Source organism: Triturus cristatus, chromosome 6 (genome assembly GCF_964204655.1).
Source record: "Triturus cristatus chromosome 6, aTriCri1.1, whole genome shotgun sequence".
Taxonomy (NCBI): Eukaryota; Metazoa; Chordata; class Amphibia; order Caudata; family Salamandridae; genus Triturus; species Triturus cristatus.
Window position 1 is genome coordinate 1,685,248,755 of NC_140589.1, and position 20,192 is coordinate 1,685,268,946.

Below are 20,192 nucleotides of genomic sequence, written 5' to 3' on the forward strand. Positions count from 1 at the left end.
CGCTGAAGGTTTCTTCAGGAGAGGAATAATTTTACCCTGTTTCCACCTCACTGGAACCTTACCTTCTAACAGGGACAGATTCAGGACTTGATTCACAGCTGGGTTCAAAACCTCGGTTACAGATGTCATTATTTTCGCAGGGCAAGGATCTGATGGCGACCCAGACTTAAGCGCCTTCATGATAGCAAGCGAGGTCTCCAGAGACAAAGGGGGGAAATCCAAAAGTATTTCTTCCCTAGAATGTCCTTTCGGATCTAACACAGCATCCTGACTCATGCAAGTAGATTTAGCAAATGAGTCTTGAATGGACTTAATTTTATCAGAAAAAAAAATTGCAACCTGATTCGTCCATTCAAGGGTGGGAGTAAAGGGGCTCCGAGTGACATTGGGAGAAGAAAAGTCTTTCACAATTTTAAACAGTTCTCGACTTCTGTTTCTGGCTTGATCAATTTTAGTGGGCAAAAAGATTTTTTTCTCGTCCCTGAGCATAGTGTGCTTTGAGTACCTGTTAATAAATATTTTTTCTTATAGGATCAAAACCATTTCTCCATGAGCGTTCAAGGCATTTGCACGCCCTTTTACTTGTTCTTAGAGCCTCCGTGAACCAGGGAGCCGAAGTTTTACCCTGTACGGAAATACGCATCTTAGGTGGGGCAAGATGTAGTGCCCAGTTTTGGAGCCAACTTTCCAGAGCGTGCGTCCCGTCTTCTGAGGAGCCCCTCACAAGAATAGGATTTAAGTTAAGTCGGGCGTTATCTGCTTAAAAGATCTATATTCTTTAAGCTTGTTGAGTACAATGAGGCTGTATCCTAATCGGATCCTTTTGAAGCCTGAAGGTAAGCATAAAATGGTCAGACCAAACAATAGGAAGAGGGTTATCTAAAGCAATATTACAGGTAGAAAAAATCTGGTCCAAAATGTGACCCTTTTCATGAGTGGGAGACATCACATACGGAGTCAAGCTGAAAATATTGAATATGCTTCTTACCAGTATGCATCTGTTCTTGGCATGTAGGGCTGCTGACATTCATACCTGTGCATAGATCGCCGCCTAGTGTTGGGTCCGGATGTTTGCACGTTGTTGTCCTGGAAGAGTCTTCGAAGAATCCTGAGATAGGTGACTCCTCCCCTGGACCACAGTGCGCATGGGCATCCGCTCCATCCTCAGATTGTTTTTCGCCATTGTGGCAGTGATGGAGTAGATACAGAAAGTGATGACCATGCTATACAGTAATTCTGAGAGCTGCAGCTGCTACAGGCGCCGGGGAGGAGGGTGGGCGATATGAATGTCAGCAGCCCTACATGCCAAGAACAGATGCATACTGGTAAGTAGCATATTCAGTTCGAGGCATGTGGGCTGCTGAATTCATATCTGTGTATAGAATACATAGCAGTACCTCCTATTAGCAGCGGCCACCAGTGCCAGCTGCAGCGGTCTGAAAAAGAGTTTTGAGAACAGCCTGTCCTACAGCTGCCTGCTGTTTTGAGTGTACATCTACACAATAGTGTTTGGTAAATGTATGTATAGTGGACCATGTGGCTGCTCTACATATATCCTGTAAAGGAATGTTTCCCAGGAAAGCCATGGACGCCCCTAACTTACGTGTTGAGTGGGCTCGTGGGGGAATCGTTAATGTGCGTTTAGCCTTTTGATAGCAAATTTGAATACATTTAACGATCCATCTGGCTATACCTGCTTTGGAGATGGCGTTGCCTTTGTGTTGTGGAGAAAAGGCAACGAAAAGTTGTTTTGTCTTCCTAAAGTCTTTAGTTCTGTCTATATAGTACATGAGGGCTCTTTTGACATCTAGTGTATGGAGCATTCTTTCAGCGACATTTTGTGGATTCTGAAAGAAAACAGGCAGTTCAATAGTTTGATTCATGTGGAACTGCGATATTACTTTAGGCATGAATTTGGGGTTGGTACGTAGTACGACCCTGTTCACATGAACCTGTATGAATGGCTCTTGAATGGTTAGTGCCTGGAGTTCACTAACTCTTCTTAACGAAGTGATTGCCACTAGGAAAGCTACTTTCCAGGTGAGGAATTGAATCTCACATGAGTGGAGCGGTACGAAGGGTGGACCCATCAGTCGGGTGAGGACCAAGTTGAGGTTCCACACCGGTGCTGGTGGGTGTCTTGGGGGAATTACTCGTTTAAGTCCCTCCAAGAAAGCTTTGATGGCAGGCACTCGGAATAAAGAGTGGTGCTGCCTGTTCTGGAGATAGGCTGCTATTGCGGTCAAATGGATACGTATTGAGGTGTATGCCAGATTGCATCCGTATAGGTGTAAGAGGTAACAGATTAGGTTTTGAATGGATGCGTCTAGCGGGTTAATGTCATTGTTGTTGCAATAAATGACAAACCTCTTCCATTTAGCTGCATAGCAAGCTCTGGTAGTGGGTCTCCTGGCCTCCTTAATGATCTCCATACAGTCAGGTGGCAGGTTTAGGTAGCCAAACTCTAAGACTTCAGGAGCCAGATTGCCAGGTTCAGCTGTTGCGGATCTGGGTGCTGAATTTCGCCATGGTTCTGCGTTAAGAGTGCAGGTTTGATCCGCAGCCTTTGATGCAGCACCACTGAAAGTTCTAGAAAGGTGGTGTACCATGGCTGGCGCGCCCATGTGGGAGCAACTAGGATGAGTGTCAGTGAGTGCTGTCGCAGTTTGCGTGCCACCAGCGGTATTAATGGCGCTGGGGGAAAAGCGTACGCAAATCTGCCGGACCAGTTCATCCATATCGCATTGCCCTGCGACTGTGGATGTGGATGTGGGAACCTGGCGGCAAAGCTTTGGCATTTTGCGTTTTCGTTTGTGGCGAATAGGTCTATCTCTGGATGACCCCACTGTTGGAAGTACGGTTGGAGTACTGACGGGTGTAGCTCCCACTCGTGCATCTGGTGGCTGTGTCTGCTGAGCAGATCCACCATCTGGTTGTCCTTGCCGGGGAGGTGTTCCGCCATGAGGAATATGTTCCTCTGAATGGCCCACTTCCACATGCTCTGAGCCAGATGAGACAACTGTGGAGAGTGTGTTCCTCCCTGCTTCTGTATGTAGTACATGGCAGTCATGTTGTCCGTCCGGATCAACACGACTTTATTGCACAAGTGTACTTTGAATGCCTTCATTGCCAGGAAGATTGCCATCAGTTCCAGAAGGTTGATGTGCATCTTCTTTTGTTGTATTGTCCATAGTCCCTGCACTGTGTAATTGAGTACATGAGCTCCCCATCCCTGGAGAGACGCGTCCGCCATCAGTATTATTTGTGGAACAGGCTCTTGGAACGGTCGGCCCTTGCAAAGGTTTTGTGGATTCCACCAATGCAGAGAGTTGTATGCCCGACCGCTCACCAACACTAGGTCTTTTAATTGCCCGTGAGCCTGATTCCATTGACGTGCCAAGCCCTCCTGAAGCGGGCGCATATGTAGTCTCGCGTGTGGGACTATGAAAATGCAGGAGGCCATCATGCCTATCAACTGCATGAACAGTCGCGCAGGAAGGGAGTGTTGAGGTTTGAACTTTGAGATCAGCATTTGCATGCTGTTGATCCTCACTAAATTTGGCTGAGCTGTGGCTGCCAGAGTGTCTATGGTCGCACCCAGGTACTGTTGTACGTGTGCGGGTTGGAGATGTGATTTGGGGTAATTTAGTGAGAATCCCAGACTGTGAAGAAGGTGAATGGTGAGGGACATGTGGCTGGCACATTGCTGGGCTGACTTTGCCTGAACAAGCCAGTCGTCCAGGTAAGGGTAGACGTGAATGTGTTGTCTCCGTAGATGTGCAGCCACTGTAGCTAGGCACTTGGTGAAAACTCTGGGTGCTGTTGTCACACCGAAGGGGAGGACTTTGAATTGGTAGTGCTGCCCCTGAATAGTGAACCTGAGATATTTCCTGTGTGACGGGTGTATGGGTATGTGGAAGTACGCATCTTTGAGGTCTAGTGTGGCTAGGAAGTCTCCCTGGCTGAGCAGCGGGAGAACCTGTTGTAGGGTGAGCATATGGAAATGCTCTGAGAGAATGTAGTGGTTGAGGGGTCTCAGGTCTAGTATAGGTCTGAGCGACCCGTCCTTTTTTGGGATTAGGAAGTACAGAGAGTACACCCCTGTCCCCTGCTGGTTGAAGGGCACGACCTCTATTGCACCTTTTTGCAGCATACTTAGCACTTCCTGCTGCAATAATGCTAAGTGCTCTGCGGACATAGGACGGTGCTTTGGCGGTATTGTGGGTGGAGTGGAGGTTAATTCGAGACAGTAACCGTGCTGGATAATATCCCTGACCCACCTGTCCGTGGTGATGGTATTCCACGTGGACAGGAACCGCTGGAGTCTCCCCACGACAGGTGTTATGTGGTCGGGGGGAAGGGAGAGGGCATCACTGTTTGTTCTTGGGTGAGGACCTGGTGTTGCCGTAACCGCGTCCTCTGCCCTTGGTGCTGGAGCCACGATATCCACCTCTGTTGTTTTTATCGTAGGTACTCTGTGTGCCCCCTTTATTGTATGTCTGCTGTGACCCCTGTCCTCTAGCTGCTCCCCTATTTCCGGGGCGACGAAAGGAGCCACTACGAAATGTCTGCATTTGCAGAGCCCCCATTGACTTCGCAGTGTCAGTGTCCTTTTTTATCTTTTCTAAAGTGGTGTCAACTTCCGGTCCGAATAAGTAGTCGGGGTTGACAGGCTGATTTAGGATGTTGTTTTGAATCTCAGGTTTGAATCCGGAGATTCTTAACCAAGCGTGTCGGCGTAACATGGCGCTGGTGTTTATTGCCCTCGCAGCTGTGTCGGCAGCATCTAGTGCGCACTTAATGGATGCGTTTGTAAGAAGTTGTCCCTCTCTGATGAGGAGCTCCGCTGCCTCTTTGTACTCGTCTGGCAGATGTTGGAGTAGTGACTCTAGCGTGTCGTAGTGTGAACGATCGTAGCGAGCCAGGAGGGCCTGTGTATTGGCAATGCGCCAGATGTTTGCTGCTTGAGCTGCAATCCTCTTGCCTGAGGTCTCCAGCACCTTGGACTCTTTGTCTGGGGGAGGAGCATCACCAGTTGTTTGCGAGCGCGCTCGTTTGCGAGCGTTAGCAACCACCATGGAGTCCAGAGGTAACTGACCTCTAATGTACATAGGGTCCCCGGGCGCAGGTTGGTATTTTTTCTCAATCCTGGGGTTCAGCACCCGTGCCCTGGTTGTTTCTTTGAAAATCTCCTTTGCTGGCTTGAGAACACCTTTCAACATGGGCAGAGTCTTGACAGTCCTCTCAGAGGAGGCGAAAGTGTCCACCAAGAAGTCGTCCTCAACTGTGTCAGAGTGGAGTTGCACTCCATGATTGGCTGCAGCACGTTCTATGAGGGCATTGAAGGCAGCAGTGTCCTCTGTGGGAGATGTTTTTGCACCGTAAAGCTGCGTGTCCTGGGTATCTGTTGTGGCACCCGGGTCTGCAGGGTCATCCCAAGCTTGATCTGGGTCCTGCTGCTCCTCAGGATCTATATCCCTAGGGTAGGTGGTATCATCACCCATGTAATCCTCCATTGCGTCCGTGTCGGAGGGCGTCGGAGAAAAGGACTGGGGATCCAGATAGGAGGTATGCAGGCGTTCGTATAGAACCGGTTCCGATTCTGCTGGCAGTTTCTGCTTTAGAGGGATTCTGTAAGAGTCCAAGGTCTGCTCTGGTGTGACCTTCCGTTTTCGGAGCATGAGTCTGCCGGTGTCGGCATCGATGAATTGGGACGGTGAAGGCTCAGTAGGAGAGTGTCCAGTAGATGGGGACCTTGTCTGGCGGACACGTGTTCGGATCTCGAATATCTTTGGCGCCGTGGACAGCGGCAAACCAAAAGTGATGTTGGTTGGTGCCGAAGGTGCCTTTGGAGCCTTTTTCGGGTCGGGGCCCGACGTGGACTGGAGGGCTGCCTGTTCTCTGATGCGTTGCAATGACGCCGCAACTTGTCGCACCGAGAACGCCGAAGGTTCTTTGGTGCCGAGTGGTTCTGCAGAGGTAGGCGTGGACTGCCTCGGGCCACAGGGTCATCGATTCGAGGAGAGGTAGTAGCGGTCGACGGAGTCGATGACTTGACCCTAGTCGCTGCCTTCGAAGTGGACTCCGATGGAGCGGCCATTTTAACTTTGGTGGTCGTGGCCGATTGCTTCGTGCCGGGGGCCGAGGCGCTTTTGAGGTACCAATGGCCTTCTTTTTCGGGTCGGTACCGACATCCGCTGCAGCGAGTTCGGCGCCGAAATCCCTTTTAGTGCGTTCGGAGCCGATGGTCTGGGCTGGCGTCAAAGGAGTGGAGGTCTTCGAGGGCTTCGAGCCGACCACTGCTAGTTTCACTTTCGGTTTCTGTGGAGCCGGTGCGAAGATTGGTTTCGGTTTCGTTGAAGGGAAACCAGTCTTTTTCGGTAATAATGGCTCTTGCTGGATGTTCGAGGCCGGGCCCGAAGGCGGGGCCGAAGAACTGCGGGATTGATCTCGGGTAAGGCCCGGAGGCGATCCCTCGACCGGAGCCGTAGAATGACGCACTTTGATAGCCTCCGTTTCGACGGGTAGGCCCTGCTCTTCACCAGAGCTATCTTCTTCGGCCCCAAAGGCCTCATCGTAGTCTCCTACCTCATCGTCTGCTTCTTCCCTGTGAAAAAGCGCTTCATCGGCGTCTTCCGATCGGGAATCGTGTTCGGAAGCGGGGCTGTAGTTCGTGTCTTCCACGCTTTCAACATCTTCGTCCTCGGTGCTGAAGATGTTGGCCGGGGCCGGTGCCGATTGCTGCGCTTCTAATCTCGCTGCCCGTCGATTCCGGAGAGTCTTCTTGGATCGGAATCGGGCACAGGCCATACATTTCGATTCGTCGTGATCCGGCGAGAGGCATTTGTTGCACACCGGGTGGACGTCGATATGTGGATATTTGGCGTGGCAAACAGGACACCGTTTGAATGGGGTCCTCGATTCCATCGTCGATGTAAGGTCGATGATCGGATTAAACGGATCCGAAAAACTTGAAGAAGTTTGCTAAACTAAGCAAGAAAGCTGTCGATACCGAGCGGGAACAGTACCGACGAAAACTAAAGGCCTTTTGGCCTTAAATTAAATTTTCCTAACTTGAGCTAAGATAAGCACATCCGAACCCAATGGCGGAAAAAAACAATCTGAGGATGGAGAGGATGCCCATGCGCACTGTGGTCCAGGGGAGGAGTCACCTATCTCAGGATACTTCGAAGACTCTTCCAGGACAAAAACGTGCAAACATCCAGACCCAACACTAGGCGGCGATCTATGCACAGATATAAATTCAGCAGCCCACATGCCTCGAACCTAAAGATTCGCAGAGCTTCTTGGTCTCAGGGTCTTCTTTTTGATCTAGATGTATATTAAAGTCCCCGAGGACCAGGCATTGGCTGAATCTAGTTGCGATGGGTGCAATAGCATGGCCAATGGACTCCAAAAAGCGTCCAGTCGGCCCTGGCGGTCCATATATAATCACCCCAGCAACTGACTGGTTGGCTGATATCTCTAAGTGAAAACCTAAAGTTTCAGCTCCCTCCAAGTCCGTGATAGATATAGACGAGCAGGGGAGAGATTTCTTATGAATAATTGCTACCCCCCCCCCCCCCCCCGCCTCTATTTCCCGGTCTATCTTTCCTGAATATCGTATAATCAGGAGGTATAGCACTTGCCAGAGTAGGATTAGAGCCCTCATGAAGCCAAGTTTCTGTAATAAACAAAACATCCGGCTTGGCATCAGAAAGGAGATCATAGAGTTGCAATTCGTGTTTCTTAATGGATCTGGCATTAATCAGGATAGCTGTAAGATATTCCCCGGTCACATCATTTACGGGGGTCTGTGAGCGAAGTGTATGGTCAAGTTCCCTAAGAGCGCATCCCGCTCCTAAACTAGGAACAACCTTCCAATTACAAGCGTTACAGAGCAGTGGTTCAGAGTTGACAGAGAGCTTAGTAGTGATATGGCACATTATCTGCCTACCAATCGTTAAAAGACTGTCCCTGCTATATTTAACGCTGCAAAAGCTCATACCTCTATGTCCTCCAGAGGGTCTGGCGGCGCTCCCAGCGCCGGCCGCCTCCGGGACGCTGACGGGCGCAGACTGGCTTGCCTTCGCCGCCAGAGGCGCGCTAGCGCAGCGTAACTTTTTAAGCCCTCCAGTGAGCCACTAGACCGCTCCCCAGGAGGGAAAAATGGCGGCTCGGGAGTGACGGTACAGTCACACCCCGGTTCGAATCCTGCCTGCCCCCGAGTGCAGAGTTCCAATTCAAATTCCCCACAGAGTAGAGGTGAACACTTCTCAACACAATTTTAAAAACACAATATGGCAACAAATTCAATTTTAAAAAGATATGTGCAAAAACGCTAAGTGCAAGGAGCAGAAAAAGCAGCATCTGCTCTTGTCAAGGGTCTGTTAGGTCTCTTTGACCCAACCTGGACATAAGGTAATCTAAAATAAACTTTTGAAGTATATAGAGGAGAACATTACTTCAAATGTGTTTGTGGGAATAGACAAGTGCATAGTGCCAAAACCAGATTCAATATCACATTATAATTCATTAACTTCACTACTTTATATTTCACTTTTAATTACTTTCAAATAAAGTCAATATTTATATATACAAAATATACAAATTACAATGAGCAATAAAAATGAACAGATAGAACCAGCCGAACTGTCAGTCATTTAAAATGTGTTGTCATGTAATACAAAAAGAGTAGTTGTATTTTTAACAGAGAAATAGACAAGTGGAAGCTTTTGACAATTGCCTTAGCTGCAAGTATGTGCATTAAATATCAAGTTAAATAAAAACCGGTACAAATGTCAACCCTAAGGTGGTGAACTGACTGAGACCACAAAACAATAGTAACCAAAAACATGAGTCCTGGATACTTACAAATTAAAATGTTACAGTGCTATTAAAAGGATATGCACTTCACAGGGAACTTTGAATTCAGAATCAGATCCGCGCATTTCCGGCAGCTCTAGTGCTGGAATGGCTACATTTGAAATAAGGCAATGCAGAGAACAACAGTTTCGACATTGTACTCCACTATATTATATTGAAATCAAACCTAGCAAGGAGGGACAATTTTGCATGTGCTTTGTGGACGATTCCGGCCAGTCGGCAGATAACGGCACTCTCTAAAACGGGAATGCTTTGCTGAATGTGTTAGGTAGCTAACTATATATTAAGATCTTCACTAGCATCAAAATGGTAATTAATTGAAACCTTCACTTTCTCAAAAAAGCAAAAAAATAAAATTGTTTTGGGAACAAATCATTGCTTATCTGACGGTAGGATATTTTACACAAAAAATAGTTTTAAAACACTTTTCCTAGCAGTATGTTTTTTTAGCTCCAGGCATTAAAAATTAAAAATCCGGTTTTAAAACAGGAGATGTAGGTGGAATGGATCCATGTGTATAGACTTGTCGATGGCAGCCTCGGTCAGCTTGTGCACCGGGTGGCTTGATAATCCAAAGAAAAACAATTCTCAACACGTTTCGGGCATGAAAAATGCTGAAGCATCAGTGAAGAAAGTACTATCCGTACTGCTGCGAAGTGCACATTGCTTAATTTTTTTATATTGTCATCGCCGTAGCCATGTGTAAATGGTTTATTTTTAGGTCTCAATTATGTTTTTGTGCAGCATTAAGGCTGATTTTCCTCTTGGACCGCGAGCGAAGTGGATAGAGCCTGCTTTCAGGGGAGTCCAATCTTTTCCTTTTCCGATTAAGCTCAATTGTATTTGGTGCTTCAGTCCCTGTTGGAGTAATCTCCAGGCCTCTGACAAGGTCCATAGTTTGCTCCTTTTCCCCAGATGAATTATGGGAAAACACTTCTTTGTGGGTTCTTGAAAGCTGCAGGACGGGATGCATACTCAAGACCTGAGAGAGTCCTTCAGCGGTCTCAATCAGCGTTGGGAGAGACTAGGGGAAGAAAACAGAAAAGTAAGTGATTAGGTGGTAAACAAAGCTAATTAGGTTCACTAAGGCAATACGTCAACAGAGGTCAAGAAGAGCACAAACTATTATAGTGTCATGCTGGGGACTTCACTTAAACAGTGACAGTAGCTTATACCAACTGTGCACGTGCCAACATTCTAATGTCACACCATGAGCAGGATGGGGAGAATGGGATTATTGATTGGAATTGAGGGCCTAGGTAAGCCAGGCTGTGATCAAGAGGGGTTAGGGGAGTCAGATTGGTATGCAGGCAGCAAGTGGAAAATGACGCTGAATAATCAACAAAAGTCTGCAAACAACCAGTGTTTTTTTCTTTTTTTTTTACAGAGGAACATATGAACTATCATTTAAATCACTTTTATTAGTGGTTTGTGTTTTATAAAAACATATAGCATAGAAACATGTCATTTTAAAAACAAATGCAAAATAGTCAATTGATAAGACATTGAAACGTATGCTCAACAATAAACTAAACTGTGGGCTGTTTGCTCAAAACACTGTGCAATTAAAGTAATTATGTAAACATGTAGGGAAGCCATGTCCTTTTAGGGGTCTCTGGGGGTGGGGCACAGTCCCACTTATGTTAGTCCTGGGTGGCCCTATCATGTTGCTTTCTGTTTCTGTCTTGTTAGTGGGGCATCCATAGACCACCGTGGCCCTCGAGCGATATTAGCGTTTACCAACACTCGAAAAGCAGTGAAGATCTCCTCCCAGCACTGCTTGTGTTCTTGTTTACCTAACTCTTTAGATGTCCATACAGGGAGTCTCCAGTTCATTTAAGCCGATTGTGGCACCAAATCTAACCATTTCTGTACATGTGAGCGCTGGGTGGATTTCTGTGTACCTCTTCACCAACAATAGGTTTAGACTGATAAATCTAGCAGCCAACCATCCCTTCTTGGGCTGAGGATACAGCCTCAGCATAAAACATTTTGAATAAATAGCGATGTTCGTCCAGTTGTTTGCTCTAAATGTCAGTCACTACTCTACAAAAGTCCACCAAAACCTGGCAGGATCATCCAATGTGGAAATAATCGGTCATCTCTTCTCCACATCTGCGGCGTAGCCCAATTGTGTTTTGGACCATCAATCCTAATCTCTTGGGAGTAAGGAAGGCTCTATGTAAATAAAGAAATAGGGGCAACTTGGGCATCTGGAAATGCCAGGCTCAGACTTCAACAGTTTCATTACTGGACTAGAGTGTACCTTACCCCAAAAGATTGAAGTGCTAAGGTCCACCTCTAGGTCAACATATAGTGCCCTGTATAATTGTGTGATGGGTTTATGTTCCATTACGCAAGCATCAATATGGTGTTTAAAGTATGATTTTATTCCATTTCCATCGCATATGTGGCTCCCCCTTTCATAAGTAGTTCTCCAAGCATGTTTCCATAGGACAGAAAGAGGCTTACGGGCAATTTTGTGCAAGTCCATTAACTCGGTGAAAGTGTATAGTCTGCTACATTCACAGAGGTCTCCCAGAGCGGCGATCCTCAGACGATTCCATTCTTGCATATTGTTTAGCATCCCCACAGATAAGGCTCACAGTGGTATGTTGGGTGAATAAATCTGAGCTGAGTATTATTTGTGTTTGAACCTTCGCTACCATTGGATCAATTGTGTCACAAGGATAGTTAGTCTCTTCAAAATGGCCACCGGCATGGTCATGAAAAAGTCGAAAATAGTATCTGGGTTTTTCCCGGCCAGTCCCACATGATCTTCCCTTGTGCTAGGTTCACCAACCATCTTGCTAACTACTGGAATTGAGCACCCATATGATAGTATTTAAAACTTGGGACTCCCAGGTCCCCTTCATTAGATGGGAGTTTTATAGTATCTGGTGCTACTATCCGTCTGCTGAGATCCCTTTGGAATCTAATTCACTAGAATGGCTCAGGGTAAGCTTATATGGGAGGTTTGCATAATAATAAAGCAGGCCGTGGAAAACCACGATCTTGGTCAAAGCTATATTGCCATTATGCTTAACGGCAAAGTCTTCCAAAACTCAATATCGAGTGTAGACCTATGGATGCACTCCCAATATTGGTGCCAATGATATCCTGTTTAGTGTGCAGGTTCCGAATACCAAGTATTTAAATGAATGTAGCTCCCAGAGTATCATACCTCCTGAGAGATCAGACACGGGTGGTGGCATATTTGATCTTATTGGGAACACACAGGTGTTGGTCCAATTTAGCAGGAGTCCTGAAACCTGTCCTTAGCAATCCAATATTAGAATCGTGCATCGAATTCCCAGGTCTAATACTACCAGAACGTCATCTGCATAAAGGTATATTATATGTTCTGCCCCCACAGTCTTAAGCCTTACTGTCTCACCCTTAGTCCATAAATGGGCCGCCAGAGGTTCCATCCCCATGGCAAACAGAAGCTTGGCCATTCCCCTCTCTGGATCTGTATAGGATTGCATATGATCTTCCCACTCTTGAACATGCAACGTGGCTGAGTAAAGTCTTTGTACCCATATGATTAAGCTATGTCCCAGTCCTATTTTCCTCCGCACTGCCATGAAGTATGGCAAGCTAAGCGTATTGAAAGCTTTGCACAGGTCCACTGACAAGACATCTGGTCTTATAGATCTGTCTACAATGCAGCTCACGATGTGAAGTGCCGTATATTTAGAGAGTGGCTGGGTCCAGGGATAAAACAACTCTGGTCTGGATGTACCAGGTTGTTAATGAATCCTAAAAGGAGAGCAGCTATAATTTTGCTAATTTTTTTTATAGTCGACATTTAATATTTAGAGTGCTCTATAAAACCCCCTGACTTTCAGCTTCAGGTCCAGTTTGGGGGAGAGGAGGAAGTGCTTCTCTCATTTAATTTGTCAGTCATCCCTGCTCATGTACTCTTTTGTATAGTGCCAGTAATTTGGGGGCTAATTGTGGCAGGTAAGTCTTGTAAATTCGAAAGGGAAGCCATCAGACCCAGGTATCTTGCCCAATGCCATGTGAGTAACTGTAGCAGTTGTATCCTGCACTGTGATCGAGCCATTTATATCATTCCTTTGTGCATGTGTGAGGTGGTTAAGTTGGGTGCAGTGTACATAGCCCTCTAGGTCTGCAGAGGAAAGGGGAAGAAGGGGGGGTCCCTTGCTTCAGAGTAGAGCTCTGAATAATATTCAAACAAGCTCTTGTTAATATCATGTTGCGTATATTTATATTGCGGTCAGTATTTTTTATCTGTGTAATGGGTTTGCCTCTTTGATCCCAGAGGAGGTTACTTTCGATATGAGGGTCGGCCTAAGTCCATACGTGGTCGCTATGCAGGTTTCATGCAACACCACTCTATAGGTCTCCCATTTGTTGGCGGCTTCTACTGCTGTACCTGCATTAACTTCCAAACTGTCAATGTCTTCCACAAATTTGTTTCTGAAAGCAGAGGTCTTCTAAAGCCAGAGGTTGTAGCCTTCATATTCGAATCGATTGTCCAGGATGACCTCATGTGAGATATGTTTTATTAAGTGCTCATGATTAAAGCATGTTCGGCCTAGGTATTCTGAGTGAAGCATGTGGGGGAGGAGTTAGTTGTGGCCATATATCTTGTCCAATCTGCTATGCAAGTCACAAACGGGTAAGTTAATAGGAGTATTCCTTCAAGCACATGTGTAGCTGTCTCCAACTGTCATTCAGTTCCCAATGTTTATGCTAGCCTGTCAGTGCCTTTCCAACCCCAACCGTTGTAGCCGATGTCAGCGGCAGGTGAGATCTATCTATGCTAATGTCCTCCACCCCATTGAAGTCCCTTCCAATTAATGAGGTTGAGCCGATAAAGCTTGCTATTTCCACTGATAGGATATCATAAAAGTTCCCTTGACCTACATTCGGAGAGTAAATACTGGCCAGCAGTAAAGGCTTGCCATCTAGTTGGCCGAGCAGAAACACATATTGCCACTTAGTGCCCACCACCTGCTTCAAGAACAAGAAGGGGAGGCCCAGGCTAATTCAGATCAATGTTTCTCTGGCAAAGGACAAATAAGTGATGTAAAAAAGTTTCTTCCCCAGCATCTTTTAACTCCGATTGTCTCGGCCGACGTTTGATGTGTCTCCTGGGGAAGAGCTACGTCCACTCCTCCATGGCCTAAATATGTGTGTATATTATGATGATTAGGGAGACTGTTGAAACCTCCATGACATTCCAAGTCATTAGTGTATATATATATATTTATATTTATATGTGGTCATCTTGTTAGTGAACTGGGGAATGGTCTTAGCCGCGTCATGTACATAAGCACCTGGGGGAAGTGCCCATGATGCTTTTACACTTCCTGCTACCGGCCCCATCCTCCTAGTTCCGCTGAGAATACTGTAAGTGCACAATCACATCTAGTAAAACCCAACAATACAAACTTCCCATCTTAACTCATTCCCAGAACAGGGCTAGAATTGCACCAGACCAAAATGTGTAACGTAAAATGCATTACCACCAACAAATAGAGCCCTTGTGTTGTTTGAAGTGGGGGGGGGGGGAGGGGGGGGGTCTAGCGCTATGCATGCTGCTATAAACGGTAAGTTCGGGGGCCGACTTTTTGGAGCTTTGCCTCTAGACTGGGACACACAGCGCCACCATTTTGGGGAAGTGTGCGCTTTAGTCTCAGATGCATAAAAGCGGAGACGTTGCGCGGCTGCAGTTGGTCTCACGCGGACAGCTGATCGCACCCTTGCGCGTCGAGCTGCTTCTTTTGATGTGTTCTAGCTGATTTTTTAAAATTTAACAATAATCTGTTGGCTCTAACCAATTGTTTGTCCAAGTTTTGCTTTGAATCTGTAATTATACTTGCACGCTGCACTTTTCACGAATGCGGCTATAAACGGGAAGTTTGGGGGCAGGCCTTTTGGAACTTTGCCTCACGACTGGGACACAGAGCGCCACCGTTTTGGGGAGGTGTGCACTCTAGTCTCAGATGCATAAAAGCGGAGATGCTACACGGCCACGCCACTGGCGCACCAATGGCAAGCCCGTCTGCGCCCGTCAGCGTCCCGGAGGTGGCCGGTGCCAGCCATGCTGCCCGTCGGGCCTCAGGTACGATGCACACTATTCAGTATGGATGGGATTGTGGAAATCGAAAATAATTGCTGTTAACATGAGCTGAAGCCATCTTGTTTGCAGCATCCATTTTGTTAGCCTTGTGATTCTGCAGTCTTCACTGTTGCCTGCTTTTCTATTCTGCTTGAATCATCACCCTTAGTTAACTCCTTCTGTACTGAGCCAGAGCAATGCATGAGCTCAGAAAGGCCTGTAGCTGCTAGACGGCACCTGTTTGAGAATGTAGCGGTCTATCATATCCTACTGCTTTAAGCAGTTCTGTTTCCCCTCCCACTTTGCCGACTAAGTGATACTCATCTGCCCATGTTTGTCAGTATCTAGTCCTGTGTAGGCCTGTACCTTCTATTTGTAACTACATGCTTACTCTGCAACAAACTGTGTATAAAAGGCCCATGGTTTCTGTATTCCATGTACTACCTCCTACAGCGCCTGAGGGTGTTGTATTGATGTTGTCCCACTCATGAGTGATTAATAAACCTGTTATTTTGAATTCCAGCCTCAGTGCCAATCTCTTCTTTGTTAGTCTAAGGACCTGTGGACAAACTTAAGGGTGAACCCTGCACCGGTGTGCCCCTGAAAAGGCACATTTCCACAGCTTGGCGCCCGACCCGTGGGGCTCGTTGGAGACACAGCCGTCCGAAGGAGTGGTCTTGACGGAGGAATGAAATCTTACTGAGGAGACATCCTGCACGAAGAGACCTTTTGTCTTTGCAGACCGAAGTGCTTTTCCGGTTTTCCAGATTTGACCCTCCAGGTGGTGGCTGGTCCCGACTGACATCTCCTTTGGTGCAAGTTTTTCAGTGACCATTAGGTCGACCAAGAGATTGGCAGTTGGAGATTTGAGACTTGTTTGGTAAGGTCACTGAAGCGACACTCTTGATTTTGGATTTGCTTGGCCAAGATTCTGGTTTTGTTTGTTTATTGCAATAAATAAAGGCAGGTAATGTGGAGATGTTGGTCTACTTTGATATATCTGGGATAAGTAATATTTTACTACAATTTGGTAGCATGCCTGCTCTTAGCACACGTCGTAGGTTGTGCTGCTTTCTTGGTGGTACTAAAATGGATTTAGGAAGTAGTCAGCCGGCTCCCCTAGAGGGGACACCTAATAGGTACATATATATTTAATACGGTATTTCTTCCATAGTGTATAGTACACTGTGGAACAAATATACGAAAAAAGATCCTGATCTACGATGGCCAGTAAATGGGTCATTTGATTTTACAAAGATTCAGTATGTTGAGCAGTGTCTGTTTAAACGAAAGAGTCGACAAGATATGTTTGATTGTGTACGAATGTGGGAGAAAGAAGTGCATGAGAGAGTGAGGAAAGAAGAAGCTATAGCAGAAAAAGAACAGCGAAAAACAATATATAAAAAAGCATTGGAATTGAAAAATAAGGAGATGAAAGAAATAAAAGAAAAAGAGGATAGGGAGTGTCGTTTAGAGGTAACTGGCCAGTACCCTATTAGGCACCCCATTCATCTCATACTTAATAGACCTCAAGATGATTCTATTTTCTTAGATCGACCTCCACCCCCGTATAAATTACCTAGTGCCCCTGAGAATGAAGGTTCTGATGAAGAGCATTTGTCTTCAGAAGAAAAAGATGAAGATAAGCAGGACGGGCGGAAGACTCGCTCTACTTTGACTACTGAATGCAAGGCCACTCTTAGATCCGCTGCTCGTAAAGCAGCTTGTGAGAGTGCCTCCGCCCCAGAACTCATAGCAAATGTTCAACAGTGGATAGATTTAGAGCAGTTATATTTTGTAGAGACGTTTACTTGGGAAGTAATACTCAGTTTTAGAAAACATTCTGATGATTTAGAGCCCTCTGATATAAATTCTAATTATCAACAATTAAGTGATGGCACCTTTCTTCTTTCACAGATGCCTGATCTAATTAGGCGAGTGGTTAAATTGCGCACGGACACATTCAGTCTGCGGGAGGAGAAAAAAGCAGCTGGTAAAGCTACAACTGAACAAACAGTTCAGACCCCGGAGTGACAAGAGGGAGCTACGGGGACAGAAAGATACTAGTGATATTGAAGTTACTCGAAACCCATGCGTGAAGCAGCACCTCTGTATGTTCCCCCAAAGGGAACGGGAACGAATGAGGATAAAGATTCAGAGTATGCAAAGGGATATTTTGTTTATAATTGGGTCTACACACCTTGAAGTAGAGCAGACAGTATGGCTCTTAAAGCTGCTTTGCCGGACCCACGGAAAAAACCCGGCGGCTTTTTATGAAGAAGTAGAAGGAGCTATTAGCTCCTGTACTATGACTCTGCCAGATAGTCACCTGTGTTTTGGACTTATTTTGCCCCCTGATATGTGGAGATCAATTCGGAAGGTAGATGATTATGTAGCATATGGTAATACTCGAGTGCATTTAGAGCAAATAGATGCGGCTAGAGAGCCTGCGCAGAAACCACAACAGGAGATATTAGATTTTCCAAAAGCTATTATGATTAAATTGAAAACTATTATACCCCCTAAGAAAATAGAGTGGACTACATTAGCGTCTTGTAAACCGAAAGCAGATGGGTCAGTTTCTGATTTCTTTACACGATTTGAAGAGACATTCCATGATTTTAGTGGGCAGTCATTGACAGATGACACGGGTAAGCATCTGTTCATCGACAAATTTGTCGCTAACATGTTGCCAGAAATAGCTAGTCGCCTAAAGGCCAGCGAGAGTTCATGGACTACGTCTTCCCCAGTCTCCCTTTTGACTATGGCTCAGTATTATGAGCAACAGGAATTGGAAGCAAAAGGCAAGGAGAATAAAAAGGTTAAGGATCTAAAAACAAAAGTTATGTTGGCTCAAGTATAGGGTCCCTCATTTAGCGGTGGTGGTAGAGGTGGACGTGCGATGTATCGCCCTGGAGCACCCCCTTTCCCTCGAGTAACTTTGTCTTCTGATCAGTGTGCTTATTGTAAAGAAATTGGACATTGGCGTGCTGCGTGCCCCCTTTTGCAAGGTCAGTAGTATCAGCAGGGTAGAGGAAGTATGGAACACAGGAAATAGGGGAGGCATAGATAATCGTACCAGAATTGAGGCAGTTGAACACAATCCAAATTCTTTTAATACCTTTGATAGACGAAACCAATACCAAATGTCTGATTATTCGGCTAATGGTCCTAAGGATTCCGATAATGCATAGGAATGCCTAGGATGGGGTAAGGAACCGGTGGAGGTCCCAGTAGATCAGAGGGGTCCCTATGTCGATGCAAACGTCTTGGGTTCTACTGATCAGTTTCTGGTTGATACAGGAGCTACTCGTAGTGCTCTGTCTAAACAATTGGTTCCTAGGGCTCCCCTGTCTGGCACAATGATAACATCGATAGGGTTCGATAGGACACCTACACTTAGCCCACTGTCACAGCCACTTGCATTTAGCCTTGATAAATTCACTGCAACATGTCCATTTCTGCTTTTCCCTAACACGCCGGATAACATTGTGGGTATCGATATGCTTAAACATTTTCGTGCTACAATACGTTGTTTCCCAGAGGGTGTGCGTGTTATTTTAAACGATAACTATCCAATGGTTGAGAGGTCTTATCTTATTAAAGAGGATATTGCTTTGGCATCGTTATCTAGTACCTTGTGGGCTACATCAGATACCGATGTGGGACAAATGGTTATCCCACCAGTACATATTCAAGTGAAAGAAGGTGCTACTTTGCCTCGACAGCCCCAATATTAAATATCTCGGGAAGGTGAAGAAGCATTGATACACATTGTTCAGGATTTGATTAAGGTGGGGGTTGTGGAAGAAGTCCCTTACAATACCTGTAATAGCCCTATTCTTCCTATTTCGAAAAAAGACACGGATTCTAAAATGTATAAATTCATCATTGACTTGCGAGAGGTTAACAAGATCGTAGTGCCCCAATATCCGGTAGTCTCCGACATCACGACACTTCTTACTATGGTTCCTTCTATTGCAACTACATTCAGTGTGATCGATTTGAAGAATGCATTCTTCTCGATACCTATTCATCCTGACAGCTGTTATTTGTTCGGCTTCACTTTGAATAATCGATCATTCAGATTTTGTAGAGCTCCACAAGGGTATACAGAGTCCTAGCATTTATAGCCAGGCATTGAAAAGGCAGATTATTTCCCTGTGCCAAAAGGGGTGGCTCTTATTCAATATGTCGATGACATCTTGTTGGCTGCTGATACCCCTAAACAGTGTGAAGAAGGAACACTGTTATTGCTATCATTCCTTGCCTCTCATCATCACAAAGTCTCTCGGAAGAAATTGCAATATTGTAGACAGCAGGTTACCTATTTAGGTCACCTCCTGTCTAAGGAGGGACGTGCACTTGCACCAGATCGCATTCAAGCTATTTTAGACACGCCAGTGCCCCGTACTCAGAAGTTCGTGGACTTATTGGCCTTACTTCTTTCTGTAGGCAGTGGATACCTAGCTTTTCTCACATTACTAAACCCTTGTAGGCCCTTTTGACTAAAGACACTCCGATGCCCCTCCCATGGACTACTGAATGCCAGCATGCTTTCCAACAGTTGCGTCAAGCTATTTGTTCTGCACCAGTATTAGGAACTCCAGACTACACTAAGGCTTTCACACTTCATGTACACGAGAGGGACGGTTGTGCTCTTTGTTTTAACACAGACACACGGTGATTAGCAGCGTCCTTGTGCATATTTCTCAGCTCTCCTTGATCCAGTCGCCCTTGCGCTGCCTGGGTGTTTTCGAGCGGGGGCGGCGACAGCTGTGTCCATACGTTAGAGTGAGGGAATAGTCTTGTCACAGATTGCTTGTGCTAGTACCCCATTCAGTTGATGCTCTTTTAAATCAAACGAATACACATTAGACTAGTGCCCGCTTGACAGGATATGAATTGACACTTTTGGCTCCTCATATCACACGGAAAAGATGCTCGACTCTGAATCCTGCTACATTATTGCCATTTCCAGCCACTCAGTCACAGGAGTTACATGATTGTATATCCCTTACTGAAGAACAAACAAAGGGTCGTGTTGACCTACAAGATAAGTCCCTTTCTAGTGTTGATGGGGAACTGTGGGTTGATGGGTCCTGCTTGAAGTTGCCTGATGGCACGACATCCGCTGCCTATGCAATCACAACACTTCAGACAGTTGAGACAGCTCGTATTCCACAGAAGTAAGCTCAAGCAGCTGAGTTGA

The 20,192-nt window shown here is 46.0% G+C and overlaps 1 protein-coding gene across 2 annotated transcripts in view; it reads right to left on the bottom strand.

Moving 5' to 3' along the window:
• Window positions 1-8,545: 8,545 nt before the first annotated feature.
• NSL1 (NSL1 component of MIS12 kinetochore complex) overlaps window positions 8,546-20,192 on the bottom strand; it is a 150,642-nt gene continuing 138,995 nt past the window's right edge. For both annotated transcript variants that reach the window (XM_085612872.1, XM_085612871.1), the window contains exon 6: window positions 8,546-9,910. In XM_085612872.1, the coding sequence (XP_085468998.1) occupies window positions 9,611-9,910 (300 nt within the window). In that variant the 3' untranslated portion in view covers window positions 8,546-9,610. The remainder of the gene's footprint in view (window positions 9,911-20,192) is intronic.